Here is a 20,446-nt window from a genome sequence, read left to right as displayed (position 1 = left end):
GAAACTGAAGGAAATTGGCTGAACTTTAAAGGGGAAAGTCTCCATTGGTATCAACACTGGACAAAGGAAAATGCTAAATTACCAGTGTGTGTTGGGGAGGTGGGGGCGGGAACTTTCTAAATTATAAGAGCAGATAAAGAATAGAATGAAGTCTATTTATATCAATCTATTTTTTTCTTCTTTCATAGAAAGAAGAGTAAAGAGATATATGGAAGAAGACTAGCTAGCAAAGGATTCATAGAACAAAACTGAACTTCTAAATTGCAAAACAACAATAATAAAATATTATTAGTCCAGTTTATTTCACACTTTTCAAAGAATAGGGTACACATTCAAGCCTTATTTTGTTAATTTTTATAAATAGAAAAAAGATGGTAAAATGTTAATATCAATTTTATTGATATGTGGAAATATTCCATTTTCCTTCACTAATTATTATACAAATGCAGAAACTGAGAGAAGAAAAGTTATGAAAAATTATTGACTCATAATACTTTCTGTTTTGCACGAGGCATTCTCAGAGTTATTAATAAGTACACACATTCTTTTTTTTTTTTTTAAGCATCACACCACAATAAGAAAGAAGGGTAAAAGCAGCAAGCAATGATGTGTTCCTACCTGATGTCTTGTTCAGAGACATAAAAGATTCTGTTACGTTCTGCTTGTTAGTTAAATGTCCTCATAAATATAGGCACAACTCTCAAATAAGAGTTATAAATGTTTACAATAATATTTTTAGTTTCTTTGGTAGTATTTAAAGAAGTTTGTTACTCAATGGAGATGAGATCGCTAATAGAGATAAGTAATGCCGAAATTGCCAAGAAAAATTAAAAGACAAAAAGGTAAAATGTGGTGATAATTATAAAGCCAAAACATGCTCTGTCTTAACATGTATAAGAGTTTAACTTCATAAACATTTCTTCTCAAGATCATGTCATAAGAACCAGGCAGAACTGTACTTCACAGAGAAGAGACCTACAATATGGCAAAAAAAAAATTGTTTCCTCCTTCCCAACGAGTGGCCATCAGACACTACTCGGCACTGATAAATAATAAAGAAGTCGCTCCTCTGAGCAACAGTATTTTACAAAGGACCCCAACCACCCCTTGGAAAGGAATTGATCAAGATCTCTGAGACGCCTGACAACCCCAGAACTTTCCCTACTCAATAGAAGGGTCGTGCGTCACCCTAGAGATACCACACGGATCCAAGAGCGATGGCCAGTTCCTAGATTCTTTTAACAAATATGAGAAGCATCATAAGACCAGTGACTACTTCTCGCTCTTTTAAGAACAGAACCTTAGTGTAGGGAAGGGAGGTAAACTGCTGGCTGCACCGACATTTCTTTAAGCCCAAGAAGTGTCGGCTGAGGAGGAAAGACATCTTCAGGAAGGAGCTAAAAGGAAACCCACAATTTGGACTCGAGAGTTTATTTTCCGCCTATCTCTGGAATTCTGCCCCGTTTGCGTCCCAGAGCGGTGCAAACGAACACGTGCAGCCGGTGCCCGGCTCACACCGGCTGGGTGGCCGGCAGGCTGGGGCCGGAGAAGTGGCGGCCCCCGGCGCGGGGGTCTGCGCCTCGCCGGGACCGCCCAGGACGCACGTCAAGGCGCCTTAACCACCATGGACAGCTCACTGGCTTCCCTTGGCCTGCGCGGAGCCGCTCGCGAGCTCCGCGGGAGCCACTGGAGAGGTTGCTTTCTACATGCTGGAGAGATGCCATGTGTTTCACTGTCTACACTCCCCGCGATCGCCAACTGCGACCACCGATCAACTATATATAGACAGAGTGGGCTTCAAGAATCAATAACCTGTCTCTTTGCCCTCACATCAGGCCTTTTAAGGTGCCACCGGATACTAAGAATCCGACGGAGAAACTTGGCAGAGAACTTTGTTCCACGTCCCTTCGTTTCCTCCCCCGGGCCCGCGCCGTCCCTCTCCCCGCCTTGGCTTTGCCGATCATGTTAAATGAAATAAAGCAGACGGGCTCCCCGGCTCCGGGCGCGCGGAGCCGGACGGACGCTAGGGAGGCGGGCCCGAGGACAGCGAGTCCCGGGGGCTCCAGAAGGAGGGGTCGAGCCTGCACACCCCTCTGGGGACTGGCCCTGGACGCGGACGGGCCGGGGGTGGAGTATAGCCGCCCCACCCTTTGTCCCCCCACCCCCACTGGGAACTTACTGCCACTGTCCGCCAGGGTCTGATGTCAAGTTTGAGTCATTGATTGCCCAGGAGGGAGAAGGGAGGGGACAGCCTGCTAGGGGGCGTTTCGCTGGTGCCTCCGACCCTGTGCTCGGGACACACTGTTCCCGACGCTTTCTTTTTTCCCCGGCGGCAGGAAGCAGGGCCCGTCTGGGAGGAGGGACCGTCTCTCTAACGCGTGCGAAGCCACGCAGTCAACCCAGAGGGGTGGGAGCGCGAAGGCCTGGGTGCTACCGCCGCGGACAGAAGGATTCTGTGCGGCCATCGAAGTCCAGATGCTGAGGGAGAGACGCCTGAAAACCCATCGAACGTAGCTACACCCGCCGGGGGGGCTCCCAGGCCTCTAAACTTTCCATCAGGTCTACGGTCCCTGGGTACCGTATACGCAAGGGTGACCTAAGTCTGCAGTGGCAGGTGGGGGCTGATAAAAATCGTCCTGTCGTGAAACGCTTCTTCCAAGACCCGAGACTCCAACCACAAGGCGACATAGGCTTCCCCTTCCTGCACCCAGAGCACAACAATCAGGCCTAAAAACCCGGGAGAGGAAGCGCGCAGGTTTCAAGTCTGCCTTATTTCTGACAGGAATCCCAGTAAGAGGAGGGAGTGTACAAAGACGTAATCACGAGCTCAAGCGAAATAAGCACAGCACCCCCTCGAAGGGTCGGAGGCCAGATACCATTTCTGCCCGTGCGGAAATGCCCAGCACCATTCGGTGCTGCCTTGGGGAGAGCCTGAGAGCTGGCCCAGTATGCAGGGGCAGGGGGCGGTGTTAGGAATGTGAACTGCTTCCGAAGTCCCGGCGACTCCAGACAGCAGGGCTCAGATGGTAAGAAAAGATGACTTTGCTCACAGAGGAGCTGGGTCCGGGCCAGGAAGACTGTGTGGCAGGCCCGAGATCAGTTTCAGATGGAGAGGTTGTCACCTGAGCCAGGTGGGACTCGGAACTCTCCTTGTGGTGTCCAAGTCCAGAGCTGCCTGCTTCTGGGAGACAGAGCTGGGCCCAGCCAGGGGCATTTAGTGAGCATCAGTCCAAGAGAGCAGGACTCTCGCACTACACAACCATTTTCTCTCTCCCCGTCTCTCTCTCTTTCTCTCTCCCACACAGTCTCCATCCCTAGCTGGAAGACTCTTTCTCATTCATGTTTTGATGGTCATGGGTTTGGGAGGTTGCACCAGTACTTGACCTTGGAGAACTTGTCAGAGAACCCCTTTCTTACAGACCTGCTCATCTCACATTGGCTTGCGCCCTCTGGGAAAACTGCCTTACCCATGAGCTTTCTGGTCCTGTCTGGGGAAAGCTGAACATTGCCCAAAAAGTAGGGAAAGACCAGGAAGGTGTGAGACCCACTTTGCCACTAAGAGAAACCCATCAGCTTGATGGTGTCTAGGCACTTCTCTCTGAGGCAGCCCTCTCCCTGCCATCAGCCAGTCCTGTTCTTATAAAGACAGCCTAGTTTGAGTCCTATCCTCATCTATAAGGAGATTTAGTAATAAAACACACCCTTTCCTGCCCCTTTTGGGGATTTAAAGGCATTACTTTAAACTTTCCTCTAGGTTCTTGCTACCTAGAGGTCAGATCTCAAATCCTAATCCAGGCCATAGTTCAAAGTGATTTGAACCATGTTCTAGTGTGATCAAATGATAATTTTACTTGAGCTAATTATGCAAACTTCTTTATGCAAACAAAGAGAGAAAAGAAAGGATGCATTGTGTTGTTCAGTTTCATAGGATTTGAGAGATATAACTTGGAAATTGGCAAATGTTACATTTGCATGTTTATTAGTGATAAGAAGGGAATTTCTGAGCCCAGGTGCACTTTTAAAGAGTTTAAGCTACCTTTTTTTCATTTGAATGTTTATTTGTTTGCTTGTTTGAACCTGGGAGGAAAAATGGAAGAAAGATAAGGAAGCTAAACATAAATGCTAGAGGTTTTTTCCCCCTAAATTGCAAGAGAAGATATCTCTAGAGATAGACATCAACTGGTTATGTAAACATGAATTTAAGAGAAAAGAACACCTAGAAATTTAGAACATCTCTTTTTAAAATTGGGATATTATGTTGCCATTGGAGATGGGAAGATGGAAGTCTGGGGCTTGCTCATGGGCTAGGCATTCATGTAGGTGTAGGTCTCACAAGCTAAACTGTCTTCACATGGCAAGGCTTCAGATTAAAGTCTGGACTTCAAATCCTCCTTTGCTAAGGTGCATTTATGTGATACAAGGCCTAAGCAAACATTCAGGCTCTGTTGGCACATCTTCTATTCCTAAGCCTTAAAAAAAAAAAAAAAAAAAAAAAACAGCCAGTAGTGTGGAGTCATCTCATTTCAGTCATGTGTCTTCAGCATTACCATAAAGGTTATTCAATTATATTGGGAACTAGATTATGATGTCAGAAAAATATCCTTCTCAGAAAGGTATATATTGAGGGTATATTTGAAGAGAATCTCAACTCTGAGTGATACACAGGGCTGCTTTAGAAGACGGACCTGCTTTCTAATAATTGCCTTGAGTGAGAACAGAAGTCTCCTTACAGGAAATTTTTAATTCATTTAAGACTTAATTTTACTTTTTTGAAGAACAAAACAAAAAAATTATTTCTGGAAGAGACTGCTGCAAAGATCTCCCTCCTTTGGCCAGAGAAGCAGAGAAGACTGTAAATCAAGGAAAAGGTAAAGTAATAAATTATGAGGAAAGCTTTGGTATTTCAAGTATATAAAGACTATTTATTTTTCCTGTGTCTATATTTTCTTTTTTTGTAGAGGAGAGGAAATTCTAAAAATATTTGATAGATGTTTTGCCATTAACACCAGAAAAGTGTTGGGGGTGGGGGGAGAGGGAGGGAGGTCAATTTTGTTTAATTAGTAGAAAAAGCAACATAAATCAAAGCAGTCTATTGAAGCCAGTCTTTAATTTATAATGTTATGAGAATATAATGAATTTATTTACAGCATAAGTGATTTAATATTTTCAATCTGATTTTTGTTTTAACCTTTTATTGGGAGAGGGTTGACTTTTTAAAGCCTGGATAGTTTGAAACTTGGCTAAGCACCTCTGGGTTTTTTATTGTGGAAGCAAATATTATCATTTTAATGTTAAACAACTTGCAAGTATTAAATAGCTCATTTGTGATTTACTTTTTTACAGATTCCCCCCCCTTCAGATCTAACGATTACATTAAGGCTTCTGCGTCCTTTTTGAAAGAATTTATTATAAATCAGAAAGTGTTAGATGTTCAAAGATTAACATTTCTGAGTGCTGATACTTCATCTTTTCATGCCTTGCAAACAGGTCTAACATTTAGAAATTCTTAAACGTTCAAGGGAAGTTGTGGAAATTCCCAGTTTTTTTTTTTTAAGCTGGAGGAAGCCAAGTTGTTTTTTTTTTTTTTTTTTTTTTTAAGTGTGAAGCTTAAAGCAATCAAATGAGGGAGATAGCAGCTTCTGAGAAGGGGTGACACCCACCCAACTTAAGTAGCAAATGTTTGATAAAGCTAGTTAGCTGGCAGCTGATGGTGGGGAAACGGAGCAGAGATTAAAGAGGGTCAGTGAGAGGGCGCTATTTCACCCAAACTTGGTGAAATTTGTGGAGCATCAGCCAGAAAGCCAGGCTTGATAAAGGTCAGGCTCAAATCATCTCACATCTCTAAGTCACACTAGCCTTCTACAGAGTATTAAAACCTACCAGTGGGATTGTCTGTCTCGAAGACAAACATCTCTTGAATGGTTCCCAACCACTCGGGTTCATTTCCGAAAGATAGAACTGAGTCCGTTGGGCGGGCATTCACATCCGCTGCAAGCCCTCCCTAGATGATACTGCCCGGTAATTCAGAGCAGTCCTTCTTCCCCGCCCAACAGTTTAAGGAAGAACCCCCTGCTTTCCCTTCGCTTTTCCGAGGCATAGCGGCTTAGAGCAATAGTCCCGCTGCTTCTGCGGGCTGAAGCGACACGGATAGACATACTAGAATATGTAACAGGGGACGCGGGAGGGGGGTGCGGGGGACAGTAGGTTATCGGCAGGGAAAGGGTGGGTTCTACTCCTGACGCTCGTGTGCGCTCCGCAGGAGTGTCGGTCCCCCTCCGCAATTCAAAACGGGGTCTCCATCCTGTGAGCGGGCTTGCTTGGACGGGCTCCAGAAGTCCTCAGCTGTACTGAGACACTTATAAATGCCATCTCGACCTGAAGTCTGAAACCATTTTTACCATTCTAAGCGAAGGATTCCCCCATCCTTAGCCAAGGCTCCCCACTCAGCTTCTTCCAGGAAAGGACGGGGGAGGAGGGTTCCCACCGCTCTTCCCGAGCCCCCCAGGCGGGCTTAGGGCTCCTGTAAGGCACTGGCCCGAGGCCCGCGACCTCCCCGCCGAGGATGCCGGGCGCCCCGGCTCTCCGCCCCGGCTCCTCGGCCTCTTCCTTGCCGACCGCCCCCGGCGGCCTGGGCGCCCGCGCGTCCCGCGGGACTCGGCTGCAGCTGCGCGCCGGGGGTCGTGGCTGCCCCCGGGAGGTCCGCACGCCCTCAGGACTTGCGCTGGCTGATCCGCCGAGGAGTCCCGGGCCGGAGGGACCGGGCGGGAACGTGCGGATTCGCCCCCGGTCCCGGGACAGCGCGGCGGGGCCAGCGCTCCGGGGTGGGGTTCGGCCGAGCTCGGGGCAGCGCCGGGGGCGGCGGGGCTGGGGTAGGAGAGGGGCTCCGGGCCGCCGGCGGGACGTTCCCAGCTCTGGGCTCCCCTCGGCTCGCTCGGGCCCAGCTGGGCCCGCTCGGGTCGCCGCCCCCGCCCCCCGCGCGCCCGCGCCCTCTCTCGGCCCGCGCGCGTTCCTAGGGCGCCACCTCTTTGCGACTTGCTCACTTCTCCGGCAGGTTTCCCTGAGAGCGTGTGAACATTGCCCAGCTCGGCTTTCAACTCGCTTCCAACCTGCACCGCCCGGCCAGCATGCCTCCCCGGCCGTGAAGCGGGGCCGCCGCCGCCCCTCTGCGCAGCTGGTAACCCGCCCTCGCCGCCACCTGGCCCTCCTGATAGACGACACACGCACTTAAAACTTGTTCTCAGGGTGTGTGGAGTCAACTTTCCGGAAGCAACCAGCCCACCAGAGGAGGTAGACAGACAGCTAGGTATATATATATGCGGGTCTCGCTACAAGTGGCTCTGAAACAAGCCGGCCTAGTTCGCAAAGAAGCGGACTTCGGAGCGGGAAACTTCCTTCTGTTTTTTAGAAAGGAGTTAGCCCTGCTCCCCGAACCCCGGATACTGCCGGCCAGATTAATTAGACATTGCTATGGGAGACGTGTAAACACGTTGCTCATCATTGATACGTATATAAAACCATTTCATTGCGGTTATTATTTCGGAGGAGGCGCCTCTGATTTTTTCTTTTCTTCCCCTTTTTTCGGTCCCTTTTTTGCCTGTGTGGTGTGGAAAAAACACAGTTGGAGTAGCTGATTCCTAAATAAGTAAGTGCCGGGAGACTCCAGTGAAAGTTTTTTTTGTGTGTGTTTTTTTTTTTTTTTTCTTTGCAACTTGGGAGATGCCCTTGAAGTGGAAGAAGCTCTCTAAGAGCAGGCTGAAGGGGGGCAGCGGGGTTGTGCGGGGAGATGGAGGTGCCAGACTGACACTTTGGGCCCCTTTCCTCTCCGTTGCAGGTCCCCAGAGCGAGAGGATACGATGCTGTGGAGGCTAGTTCAGCAATGGAGCGTCGCGGTGTTCCTGCTGAGCTACTCGGTGCCCTCCTGCGGGCGCTCGGTGGAGGAGCTCGGCCGCCGACTGTAAGTGCCCGATCCTCCCCAGGGCGCCGGGTGAGGGCTGGGGAGGCCAAAGGGAGAGGTCACCAGGCTGGGGCGCTGCCGAGGGCCCTCCGCGGTCATGATGCTCTTCGCCCGGCTTATAGAGCGGCAAGATCCGCTACCTGCCCGGACCTGAGCCCGGGTCCTCAAAGCCGGCGGGAGAACAGGGTAAAACCTCAGCGGGAGACAGGCAAAAGACAACTTTCATGTGTTTCCATGAGAGGGTGCGATTTACTGATTCCCCTCTAGCAAAATCTCTTCTACTGAGAGAAAAGGGTTATTTTCAGAACCTGGGAAGATTCTGAAACCCTGAGGACTGCAAAAAGCTTAAGAACTCGCAGGAAGCTGAGGTATCCAGGCGGCATACGTCTGTGTGTGTGCACTTGTATACGTACACACTGAATGTGGGTGGCAGGTTTTGTGTGAAAAGCAAAAACTTTACATCTAATTTTATTATGAATGACATAATTTTAAGCATATAAAACGGACCACATTACATAATGTAGGCATATTATATAATGAAGTAGTAACAACTTTGCAATGGCACAACTCCAACATCGGTATTGATACGGTTTAAGAACGCTAGAGTGCTCGGTTCCAAAATGAGTATTAGGCGTGGAAGCTTTTCCCCCCCCCTTGGAATTATTGCTAACAGCTCTTTAATCTGCAGTCAAATATTTGCATTGTAGACGGAAAATCTGTTATCTTGGCATTCTCATTTGGTGATTCTTTAAGGATAATTTTGACTTTAATCATACATCAAAGCTCACCAGAGAAATAGCACCATGTTGTGTGACTGAAAATTTGGAAAAGTGGGAAAGTAACACTAGCTTCATAATCCGTTGGGCCCAGCAGTTTATGAATGTATGTAATACCATCTTTGGGTGATCTTTAAGCTGTACTCTGAGTGTCCAGGATGGGAAAACCAGAAAGTTTGAGAACTGAGACGAGTTTGCCTCTGGTGAAGGAATTAAGGGGAACTTTTACAGTAACAATAAAAATAGCAATATCTAATATTTACAATCAGGTTCCCGGTGCTTCCTTGTAAATTCCCAAGGGTGTACCAAAAGGCAACTTTTTATATGTGCCCTTGGTCTATTATTATTAAAGCAGAAAATCCTTAAATGAAATTATCTTAGACATGTCTGAACCTTGGCACCGAAATGAAAATCTATTATGAATCTCCTAAGGCAAATTGTGTAGAACGTTGTACTGAAGATAAAGCTGCATTGTATTCTTCAAATCAAGATATTGCTGATGTATTTCTGGAAATTGTCTTCAGATTATTTGCTCATTTTGAGACTCATATTTAATTCAGTTATGTAAAATCCATATATAAATATAAATGAAGCCTAAAATTTTAAAAGCACTCTTAAATACTGTATTTATTTGGCCAAGAAATACTGTCTTGGAACAGAGCCAATTTTTTTTTTCTTTACAGTTGCTTAAGAAATACCTGTTTTCTCTTTTGAGAAACAGTAAATCGACCATGATTAAATCTACAGTTATGGCATTAAAATGGTGCTAAGTTAGTTCTAGAGGCTATTTTTAACTCTTTCCTTGTTGCACCTTGCAAAATACACATCAGAAACCACTTAGCAGCCAGAGTCTCTGTTATAGTTTTGTTTGTGGGTGAAATATAATATTGCAGTTAAACACTCACACTCAGCACATGGTTATAAAACTACCACAAAACATTCTTATAGTTAATGGCTAATAGATCATCACATTACAGCCATGGCTTTTCATGGAGGCTGAAATCATCAGCAGATAAACATGTTTCATCAAATTATTACAGCCAAATGGAGTTCTTTAAAAAAAAAACAAGTCATTTATTTTTGCATTATTGCCAAGTAACAGTACGTTTTTGTGTGCTAGACAAAACATTAGTCTGCTATTACAATAAATCAGCATAGTATCTTAAAAGAAATTTTTAACATATAATCAAATCATATTACCCCCCAATTACTTTTCACACCAAGTATTAGGAAAACTGCTTTAGACGTTTGCTAAAAAAGGGCTAACTTTTAAAGGAGAGGAAACTACTACAACAGTAACAATTCCCAGGCCATGGCAATATAAGTTGTGAATCTTCTGGACCTGTGAGTCTAAAAGGACTTTACTCAGTGAGGCTGTGTTAGTTCCTCAGTCGTGTCCGACTCTTTGCGATCCCATGGACTATAGTCCACCGGGCTCCTCTGTCCATGGGATTTCCTAGGCATGAATACTGGAGTAGGTTGCCAGGTTGAAGATCTCCAGGGGATCTTCCCAACCCAGTGATCAAACCTGGTTCTCCTGGATTGCAGGTGGATTCTTTACCATCTGAGCCACTAGTTGGAGACCTATGGACATTCTCGTCCAGATGAACAGGGCTTTTGGCAGGTGACAGTCTCTGTGTTTTAGTTAGAGAACCCCAGCAGATTCAGAAACCTAAAACATACTGACTGATGTGCTTAGGAGCCAGACTGGGTCTCTTCCACTTAATGAAAAGCATAACTTCTGACTGAGTCATTTGGGTTGGAAGGGACTTCTGATGAGTCATCTTAACTCTAACACCCTGACCCTGACTCTTCCATGGACCACAGAACTTTTCTTCTCAAACCCAGACTTCTTCCTCTTAGGAGCCTAGCATCAGCATGAGCATGCTGCCTCTTCCTGTGCTGAAAAAAGGAATTCCCGTCACTCCAGCTATTCCCTGTGTTCCTTGAGAGCTCCTTAGAAATTTAATCTTCTTCCCCAAAAACTCCCTAGAGAGTGATTTTTAAAGACAGAAAAGCTATATTTTGACTGAATTTAGAGGTTAAGCATTTCCTTCACATTTTTTCATTTTTTAAAATAATAATCAAAGGAAACTGTGAACGCAGGACACTTGTTTTTCCATGTTGGGGATGTAATAAATACCATGTGGACCACTGTGCTATATAATGTGTACAGATATACAAAGTAACAGACTATTATTGATGCCATATTTACAACTTAAGTACTTCAGAATTATCTAAAGTGAAAGCCTCCCTCTTGGAAGGAATTGCCCACCAGCTGTGTACATCTAGTTTGTACATGCTAGTCATTTACTTTTGGCTCAGTTAATGTCTTATTTGGAAAATAAATAGAACACTCCATGGACCTGATTCCTTGTTGACAGTATAGATACTATGCTATTCCTGATCCTCTAATGTAGTTGCTCAACCAGAAAGTTATTCTTCACAATATTTTGAATGCAGAAGTCTTTGAACTAGTAAGTAAATTATGCTACAGCATTTCAGATTTGGCATTTAAGAAAATCTGTATTTTCTACTATATTAATAATTACCCACCAAAGGCAGAATGAAGCTTTGTACCTCAGCAAGAGATGTACTATTTTAAACTAGACAAAGTTGTACCATATTGTAGGCTTTTTGTAAAACAGAAGGATAGAATGCTCACTCCATTTCCCATGAGAACCATCCTGGGAAAGTGAAGTGCCCGAGCTAGGAAGGCACTGTGACTCACACAACAGGCTAGCCAGGATGACAGGCATATGTGCCAGTCAGAGGAGGCATGAGCAACGGAGAATTGATTAGAACAGACCAACTATTAAAAGTCTGGCTTCAAGGTAAGCTAGAATGGGCTGTGTTATACATTTGGAGAGCAATACAGATGAGTGGCTATCTGCCAGGAATTGAGAATGTAATAAAAGCTCCAGATAGTAAAAATGATCACGTGTAAGAACTTCTTTTTAACTTGACATTTTGCTAAGAGATACTTATGAAAGTGTAATACTTATGAAACATGTAAGTGTATTGGTCCTGTTCTTTAAAACCATTATTAGACTATATAAATCTATTGTAGCAAAGCCTCCATGTAGGTCACTAAAAGTTTCCAGGATACTAACTATTGCCACAAAGTAAGTGAATTTTAATCTGGTCACATGTGGCACCTTCCAAAAGGAAGAGAGACTCCTTCATGCCTCATTTAAACCAGGTTCCTGTTAAATTCCTTTCCATTAAGTCATGTCTTTTTTGCACAAGCTACATGGCTTAAAGTCAGTGCATACAACTAAAATGCTGAAAGAGAGCTGGTATTCTGGCTATAACGTCTGAGAAATAATGACAGCTTCCGTGGTTTCCTCTTCTTGGATTGACAATATAACTAGACAGTCTGTTGTTCCCTCAGTGATAATCCAGACTCTAGAAATCCTGGTTCTTTATTTTGGTGATGAAAATGTACTTAAGACAACAAGCTCAGTCTTCTAGGAAGTGTATAAATTGCTGTCTATTTGCCCATTGCCATGGTTCCTAACACAGACTCTTTATTCTATGCCCTTCCCTTCTAGTTTCCTCAATATACACGTCAGTAAGAGAAAGGGTTGGGGAAGTTGGAAAACAATCTTGGTTTTAGAATCAGAAGACATCATCTTTGGAGTGCCCTGGTTCTGCCTGTTATCACGTGAAGTGAAGTGAAGTCGCTCAGTCGTGTCTGATTCTTTGCAATCCCATGGACACCAGGCTCCGTCCATGGGATTTTCTAGGCAAGAGTACTGGAGTGGGTTGCCATTTCCCTTCTCCAGGGAATCTTCCCGACCCAGGGATCGAACCCAGGTCTCCCGCATTGTAGACAGATGCTTTACCATCTGAGCCACCAGGGAAGTAGCAAGTGTGAAGCCTTTAATCTCTGAACTTCACTTTCCCCATCTGTAAAATGAAGAGTTTTGTTTATTCTCATATTTCTCTGAAGAGTTAAATAAGTTGTATCAATGAAAGTAATAAGAGACCAGATAAATCTATCATTGTGTTGGGGAGGGAAAATACACAGGATCCAGCCCTGTGAAATGCCTTCAGAAACTTTTGAAAATGAGCCACTTTGGAGGGTTATTTCAATGGTAGAAATTCAAGTTATGTAAAGTGTGGTTGTAGCAGATATAATATGACTGCTTCATGTATGTAATTCTTAAATTTGGTTAATACATACAGAATAATAAAAGAATACATGAATGGACGTTTAAGCAAGAGTCAGGGTGTCATCTAAAAAGACTGATAGAAAATTATTCTTTTCACTATATTTTCATTAGAGTGTTGTTTAATAGAAAAACCACTTCATATTTTTGCCCAGAGATATTTCTAGGACAAAGAACAAATAGAAAAGGGAATTTCTTAATTAAGCCCTAAGGATAATACGTTTGAAATTCTAAATTAAAAAGAAAAATGATGCACAGAGGAAATAGAATGATCTCACTTAAACACACAAAGACAGCCATTTTAAAGAGACCACCCACTACTTTACAGAAAAATATGCATGCTCTGACGGTTGGCCTTCATATATAGGTTCTTGGTAGCCTATAGTCTAATATCAATCATGTCCAAATTCAGTGTGTTAGTCAGGTGGTTTCCTAGACAGACTTCACAGCTCACTTCATCCTTCAGACTTTGTTTGCTTTTACTAGTAGAGCTTGCTGTTCTTTGAGATTCAATATTATTATTATTTTCTTAAGTGGGGATCAGTGTGTGTGCATGTACGCCTGCTCGTGCACATGTATGCACACTCGCTCATGCACATGTATGCCTGGAATGAGTACTTCGGGGAAATCAGCCACCTTTTTGTTTCCCAGACCAGGACGCTTTATTTCCCCAGTTCAGTTCAGTTGCTCAGTCGTGTCCGACTCTTTGCGACCCCATGAATCGCAGCACGCCAGGCCTCCCTGTCCATCACCAACTCCCGGAGTTCACTCAGACTCACATCCATCGAGTCGGTGATGCCATCCAGCCATCTCATCCTCTGTCGTCCCCTTCTCCTCCTGCCCCCAATCCCTCCCAGCATCAGAGTCTTTTCCAATGAGTCAACTCTTCACATGAGGTGGCCAAAGTACTGGAGTTTCAGCTTTAGCATCATTCCTTCCAAAGAAATCCCAGGGCTGATCTTCAGAATGGACGAGTTGGATCTCCTTGCAGTCCAGGGGACTCTCAAGAGTCTTCTCCAACACCACAGTTCAAAAACATCAATTCTTCGGTGCTCAGCCTTCTTCACAGTCCAACTCTCACATCCATACATGACCACTGGAAAAACCATAGCATAGCAACACAGCTCCAAAAACCATGAAAAGAAGCTCAGTGGTTTCTGTCCATATTTTTAAAACAATGATGCTTAATATTTTAAATTGAGAAGGGAGTATAGACATTGTAGAATCTGATCTTTTTAAAAAGATGGGGCCGCAGGGGCCCAAGAATGTTCATGTTCTCAGCAAGGTCACTGACCTGGGGAGCAGCACAGCTGGGACTTAGGCTTCTGAAGCCTCCTAAAGGCCGGCTCTTCTCTTCCCATCTCTCCCTTCCCTGCTCAGCCAGCTTGCAGCCCTCTAGCTTGGCTTGTGGGACCAACTAGACCATTCAAAGGCCTTCCCCACGTCTTTGTGGTCTCGGTCAGATATTAAACTGTCACTGTCTTCTTCCTCTCCTGCTCTTTTCTCTTTACAGCAAAAGGGCTGTGTCTGAGCACCAGCTCCTCCATGACAAGGGGAAGTCCATCCAAGACTTAAGGCGTCGGTTCTTCCTCCACCATCTGATCGCGGAAATTCACACAGCCGAAATCAGAGCTACCTCGGAGGTGTCCCCCAACTCCAAGCCTGCTCCCAACACCAAGAACCACCCCGTCCGATTTGGGTCTGATGATGAGGGCAAATACCTGACTCAGGAAACTAACAAGGTGGAGACATACAAAGAGCAGCCACTGAAGACGCCTGGCAAGAAAAAGAAAAGCAAGCCTGGAAAACGCAAGGAGCAGGAAAAGAAGAAACGGCGAACTCGGTCGGCCTGGCTGACCTCGGGCGTGGCTGGGACTGGGCTGGAAGAGGACTACCTATCTGACATCTCCGCAACATCGCTGGAGCTCAACTCACGGTAACCAGCTTCCCGGCCCCTAGCCCCTCCTCGGTGTCCCAAGTACAGTGTGGAGACTCCATTCTACCCTGACTTGCACAGACCTAGAATCTCCTATCTGTGCCTCGGTCCATCACGCGCTTTAAAAAGCTTACAAAACCAAGATGGCTCAGAATATTGCCTGCCTTAAGGCAATGTCCTCCAAGCCCCTCAACACACAAGGGGTTTAATCACTTGCTTCTTTCTCCACCAGCAAACCCCAATACCAATCCTTTAATACTCTACTAACAACTTTTATCTTTTTCCTCAAGCTTTAGAAGCTTGTGCACTTTAACCATTTGTTAGAGAACTGTATTTATTTACCCCACTCTTATACTAAGTTGAACTTTATGATTATTTTTCTTTTTTCTTTCTTTTTTTTTCCCTTCAAGGGGGGGAAAAAAAAAGAAAGGCTTTGATATGATCTACAAACACTACAGAAAAATATCCTACCATGAACAAATAAACTTATTTAATTAAAAATTAAATTTATTTTCATGTGATTAAATTTAAATTTTTACACACAGACTTTGAATTTACTTAATTGAATTTAACTCTGTTTTCTACCAGTTCATGAAACAAAAATTATGATTTCTGAAAATTTCTAAGTAAAGATTGGGAAGGACATAAGTTTTTCTCAGGTACCTATTTGTCCACTGACAAGTTGAGATACTTTCTATAGGGTTTTGTAGTAGGAATAATAAAACCACATCTATGAGGCTTGTTTATCCTTAGCTCGCAGCTGTTCACATTCACAAACTTTGGAGCCAGAAACCCTTAAGTTCAAGTCTTGGGTCTGAATTTATTGACATTCACAACCTTAGTCTTTCAAGACAGATTTCCTCTTCTGTAAAATGAAGATGGTACTTGTGCCAACCTCAATGGGTCAGGTGAAGATTAAATGAGATTACATGGGTTAAATGCCTGTCATAGAGTAAATGCTCAGTAAATCGCAGCTCATTATTGTTTACGTGCTTTGAGATTTCATTCTGGCTCTATCATCCATTCATCCATCTCTCTATCTAAGTATGTGTGTTTCTGTGAGGCAAAAAGGGGGTAAGTATTCATCTCAGTTTAGAATACGATTTGAAAACCAAAGCCTTCCACAGGAAAAGCAGCTGAGCAGACCTGGCAACGGGGAGTGGTGGCGCTCAGAACTGGCTTCACTTCCTTTCTTGACACTTAGGCCAGCACTGTGCTGGTGCTGCTCTTTACCTCTGCATTTCCGCTGATGGGATCTTTTCGTTTTTTACTTTCCAGTACAGCCCTCTGTGGGGTTTAAAAGAAAGGGGGAAACAACACAAGGATGCATTCTATGCAGCTAACGATCTTGCTATTTAAGGAGTCCCCTGTCCCTTCTCCAGTCCTTTCCTCTGACTGGTAAAGACTGGATAACAGCGTGATGTTTCAAAGGGGATATGAGTTAAATTGCCAAAACCCATCCTTCAAAAGCATATAAAATGATAATGACATCGGCCAAGTAGTGCAGCTTTAGTAATCAATGGACAGTGGCACTAGAAGAGTCTTTAGCCCAGTGAGTGATCTATTCTGCAAATACCTAATGGATATATAAGGGATAACAAACTATAAATCTTGGCTTAATGCACACATTCAGTGTATTTTTAGATATGATCCTAATTGTACATATTTATAACTAATTCAAGGGCTTTATTGCCAAAATCTACTTTTATCCATTTTGTATATATACATAAACAGAAGTAGAAATATGTTTTAATTAATTTTATTCATTTAAAATTTGCAATGCGCTTAAGTATCTGGAGAATTGAAAGTCAGCCCTTGTCAGTTCATATCCCCAAACTGTCTCTAAGTTAAAGTAGATTTACTAAAAACTAGGCAGTGCCCAATCAAATCCACACCTATGACTGAAAGAAATAGAATACTTCTGCCTCTCCTTTCTGTTCCCTGGTTCTGAGAGATGTTCGTGGAAGGCACTTTATGTTTGGCAGCCAATGTTGGCATTTTCTCACCACAGTCCAACAGAGGTGTAGGCAAGAGTGGGGAAATTCAGGAGTGTACTGATGAGAACATGTGGGACCATGCAAATTTTGTCGTCCAAATAGAATCTTTTCAGAATAACCATTTTAAAGTTTTATAAGCAACTCACCTTTTATTAACATCCTCTCTTCAGTCTCCTTGCATTAATGCGATGAGCTCAGAGATCTAATGATACGGCAACCATGAACTTTATTACAATATGTAATCGTGGTGGTATTTCTTAAGAGAAACTATTGAGCCTACACTGTATGGATCCTCTTACATGAACCATTCAGTGGCAAATATACAGGTTTAAATTTTGGAAATTATATTTTAGAATTTTTGATGTTGCACGTGAGATGTCCAGATAGAGTGGGACTCATATAATTTACCTTGGTAAACACTGATGTAAAAAAAATGAAAGCTTTTAAGCACTCAGAAGAGCTCTAAAGTGTTGTCATGCTCATATGAGTAATACGCTTATACATACACTTTTAGGTCATGGTATATATTTTACCTGACTATCCCACTACATGCCTTTGTCCAAGGGAAATCAGAAGGAAGGATAACAAACAAACTGGCCGGCAGGGTGAAATATAATTAAAAGATCTTTTCCTTAGTCCTTTAATGTATTTCCTTTTTCTTTCTTTCTGAGGAATAAATTGTTCAAGAGGCTATTCATTCCCTCCTTGCTTGTGTTACTCTTAAATACAATTCACTAGATGCCATTTAGTACCAAAACATTTTACAATCAGTACAATACCCAAATGATTGAGTTTGACAGTTGCCTTTCAGACTTTATTCATAACATCCATCCGTATCTGCCCACCATTTAAAAACTTTAATAGTAAACTATTTTTTTCCTCTGTTACTAGGAGCTGTTTTCTCATTCCAAACAAAATTCTTGAAGAGGTCGATTCCTTAAGACGTTAAAACACTCTAAATGCTAAACTTGCTTTTCATTCTTCAAGCTGCACATACAATTCCTAAATTGTCAAGAGTTTGCTTGTGGGTGGGTCACACAATCATGCAGGTCTGACATGTAAAATTTTGGCTGTTAATGCAGTGATGCAGCCAACTGCTTCCATTCCGTAGCTGTTGTTCCTAGTTGTTCCATAGTTGGTTTCTTTGACACCAGTAGGTATTCCCTGAAATAGACCACACACAGAGAAGAAAAAAGCAGAGAGAGAAGCAGAGAAAAAGCCACTAGTCTTAAAATGGGCTTCCTTGGTGCCTTAGACAGTAAACAATCCGCCAGCAATGTAGGAGACCCGGGTTCAATCCCTGGGTCAGGAAGATCCCCTGGAGAAGGAGATGGCTTCTCCACTCCAGTGTTCTTGCCTGGAGAATTCCATGGACAGAGGAGCCTGGCAAGCTACAGTCCATGGGGTCACAAAGAAGTGCACACAACTGAACAACTAAGCACACACATCTGAAAATACTGTCATTATAGTGCTTAGAAGGGTTAGAAAACATGTCAGTCCCAAGTGGAAACTTATTCTGGGTAATAAAACAAACACAGTGATGTGAAATATTGCTATTTTGTACTTTTGAATTAATAGATTCCTATTCTCTAATTTAAAATAGGCTTTCCCAATTTCTAACGTAAGATCCAGTCAAAAAACTAGCAGCAATTCTATCTTAGTTTTGGCTTCAAAAACAAAAATCCAAAAATAATTTTATTCATTAGTATTTAAGAACAGCTGAAGAAGGACCGATATCCTCATCCTCAAATCATCAGCCAAACATACTTTAATTACTCATCCTTCTAACATTTACCCCAAATCACACACTCAACCCTCACAACAGCCCATTAATCTGAGTAAGAGATTGGCCAAATGAGAACCTGAAAAGAATAAGCAACCTTTGCATCACCTCTGTCGGGCATCCCTGGGGAATAAACTTCTAAGCAAGGTGTATTTAATGATGGATAACACAACCTGGCCTTATTCTGAATTCTCAGATGTATCCCTCCTCTTCCCAAACTTGCCAGTTAGCAGCTTTGGAAAATTCTCAAAGGGTCTCCTTTTCCTGACAGAGTATAATTAGAAATGCAGACCCATATTCCTTTCTGTATTACATTGATCATTAGATCAGATTAAAGAGCCTGCCTGTAGCAGAGGGTTCTGGAGAGTTGGGTAGATCCCACAGGCACCTTTTGGAAAGATATTTACAAGAAGTCCCCTGAATCAGTTTTCATTGTGTTTCTATGGTCCTTAATTTACATCTTTATTTTATGTCTCTTCATTTACAAGGAAAATTAACCTGTTTTCTCCTCTTTTTTTTTTTTTTTGCTTCTTTCTCTTTGCAGGAGGTATTGAATTTTTCAGCAGAGACCTTCAGAAGACGTATTGCAGGATTCTGTAATAATGAACATGTGGAAAGTATTAGAAATATTTATTGTCTGTAAATATTGTAAATGCATTGGAATAAAACTGTCTCCCCCATTGCTCTATGAAACTGCACATTGGTTATTGTGAATATTTTTTTTTTGCCAAGGCTAATCCAATTATTATTATCACATTTACCATAATTTATTTTGTCAACTGATGTATTTATTTTGTAAATGTATCTTGGTGCTGCTGAATTTCTATATTTTTTGTAACATAATGCACTTTAGATATACATATCAAGTATGTTGATAAATGACACAATAAAGTGTCTTTATTTTGTGGTTGATCTTAATGAATGCCTAAATATAATTATCCAAACTGATTTTCCTCTGTGCATGTAAAAATAGCAGTATTTTAAATTTGTAAAGAATGTCTAATAAAATATAATCTAAATTACATCATGACTCAGAAGGTGAATTATATATATATGTATATATATCCTTTAAGATTTCTAGTAGAAGGAACATGATGTAATTTTTAACTGTATTTGAATATGGTCTTAAGTTTAATATGTCTATATTGGTACAAATTCCAACATTTTCACATTAGCTTTTAGTTTAAAACCACTTAAAATGTGGTTTTAATTATTTTGTCCAATATTTAAGTTCAATTCAGTGGAATGGCTGAGTTATCTAGGCATCATTTTATGAAGTACATCCAATTCAAAGTGAAGAGTGGAGAGGGCAGAGAAAAGTCAGGAGAAAAAAATTAAAGAAACTTAGTCCAGAGAGTTAGCCAGAGCTGAAAAACAGGGAGAGAGGAAGTCAAGAACTTTAAGGCCAGGGGTAATTTTACCCAATGTAAGGTTTAATTTGAGAGAGCTTGCCCTTATTGGTCAATAGTAAGAGCTGCTTGAGAATTCTACCTGGGTTAACCTTTCTACCAGTAAATGAAGAGAGACTCAGGTTTGGGAGATAGATACGTGGCAATTCAAAGAGCCTTCACTGGTGAAGATGTCTTTCCTGGGACATCCCACTTTCAGGGACCATGGTTGCAAACAGCACATATGTAATACCACATGCAATCCCCTTTCCATTTTGCATATCATCTTGGTTGTTTCTACTTCTATTTTCAAATGAAAACACAAATACATTCTTTCCATAGAATCTTTTTCTTTGCATCTGAGAACTAATCAGTGAAGAAACAACACAGCAAAACAGAAGGCCTATAGGAAGTCATTTGTTTAGGCTCAGTTTCAC

At 42.8% G+C, this 20,446-nt stretch overlaps 2 protein-coding genes across 8 annotated transcripts; both read left to right on the top strand.

Annotated features, from left to right (window-relative positions):
- The first annotated feature begins 3,757 nt into the window (after nt 1–3,757).
- PTHLH (parathyroid hormone like hormone) lies at nt 3,758–19,645 on the top strand. Of its 7 annotated transcripts, none has more exons than XM_055572795.1 (6): nt 4,512–4,868; nt 7,052–7,287; nt 7,619–7,642; nt 7,832–7,954; nt 14,419–14,841; nt 19,166–19,645. In XM_055572795.1, the coding sequence occupies exons 4-6, from the start codon at nt 7,854–7,856 to the stop codon at nt 19,173–19,175; spliced, it is 534 nt and encodes a 177-aa protein (XP_055428770.1). In that variant the 5' UTR covers nt 4,512–4,868; nt 7,052–7,287; nt 7,619–7,642; nt 7,832–7,853; the 3' UTR covers nt 19,176–19,645. The 7 variants fall into 7 exon arrangements, with proteins under 7 accessions (XP_055428781.1, XP_055428792.1, XP_055428770.1 ...); XM_055572754.1 differs by having other exon boundaries at nt 4,514–4,868; nt 7,052–7,303; XM_055572773.1 differs by lacking the exon at nt 4,512–4,868 and adding an exon at nt 5,705–5,816 and having other exon boundaries at nt 7,052–7,303.
- LOC129642029 (collagen alpha-2(I) chain-like) lies at nt 6,563–7,228 on the top strand. Its single transcript, XM_055566625.1, has one exon. It carries the CDS (start codon nt 6,563–6,565, stop codon nt 7,226–7,228), a length of 666 nt encoding a protein of 221 aa, XP_055422600.1.
- Nucleotides 19,646–20,446: the final 801 nt, after the last annotated feature.

Source organism: Bubalus kerabau, chromosome 1 (genome assembly GCF_029407905.1).
Source record: "Bubalus kerabau isolate K-KA32 ecotype Philippines breed swamp buffalo chromosome 1, PCC_UOA_SB_1v2, whole genome shotgun sequence".
NCBI classification, from domain to species: domain Eukaryota; kingdom Metazoa; phylum Chordata; class Mammalia; order Artiodactyla; family Bovidae; genus Bubalus; species Bubalus kerabau.
This window is presented reverse-complemented; position numbering and strand designations above follow the sequence as displayed.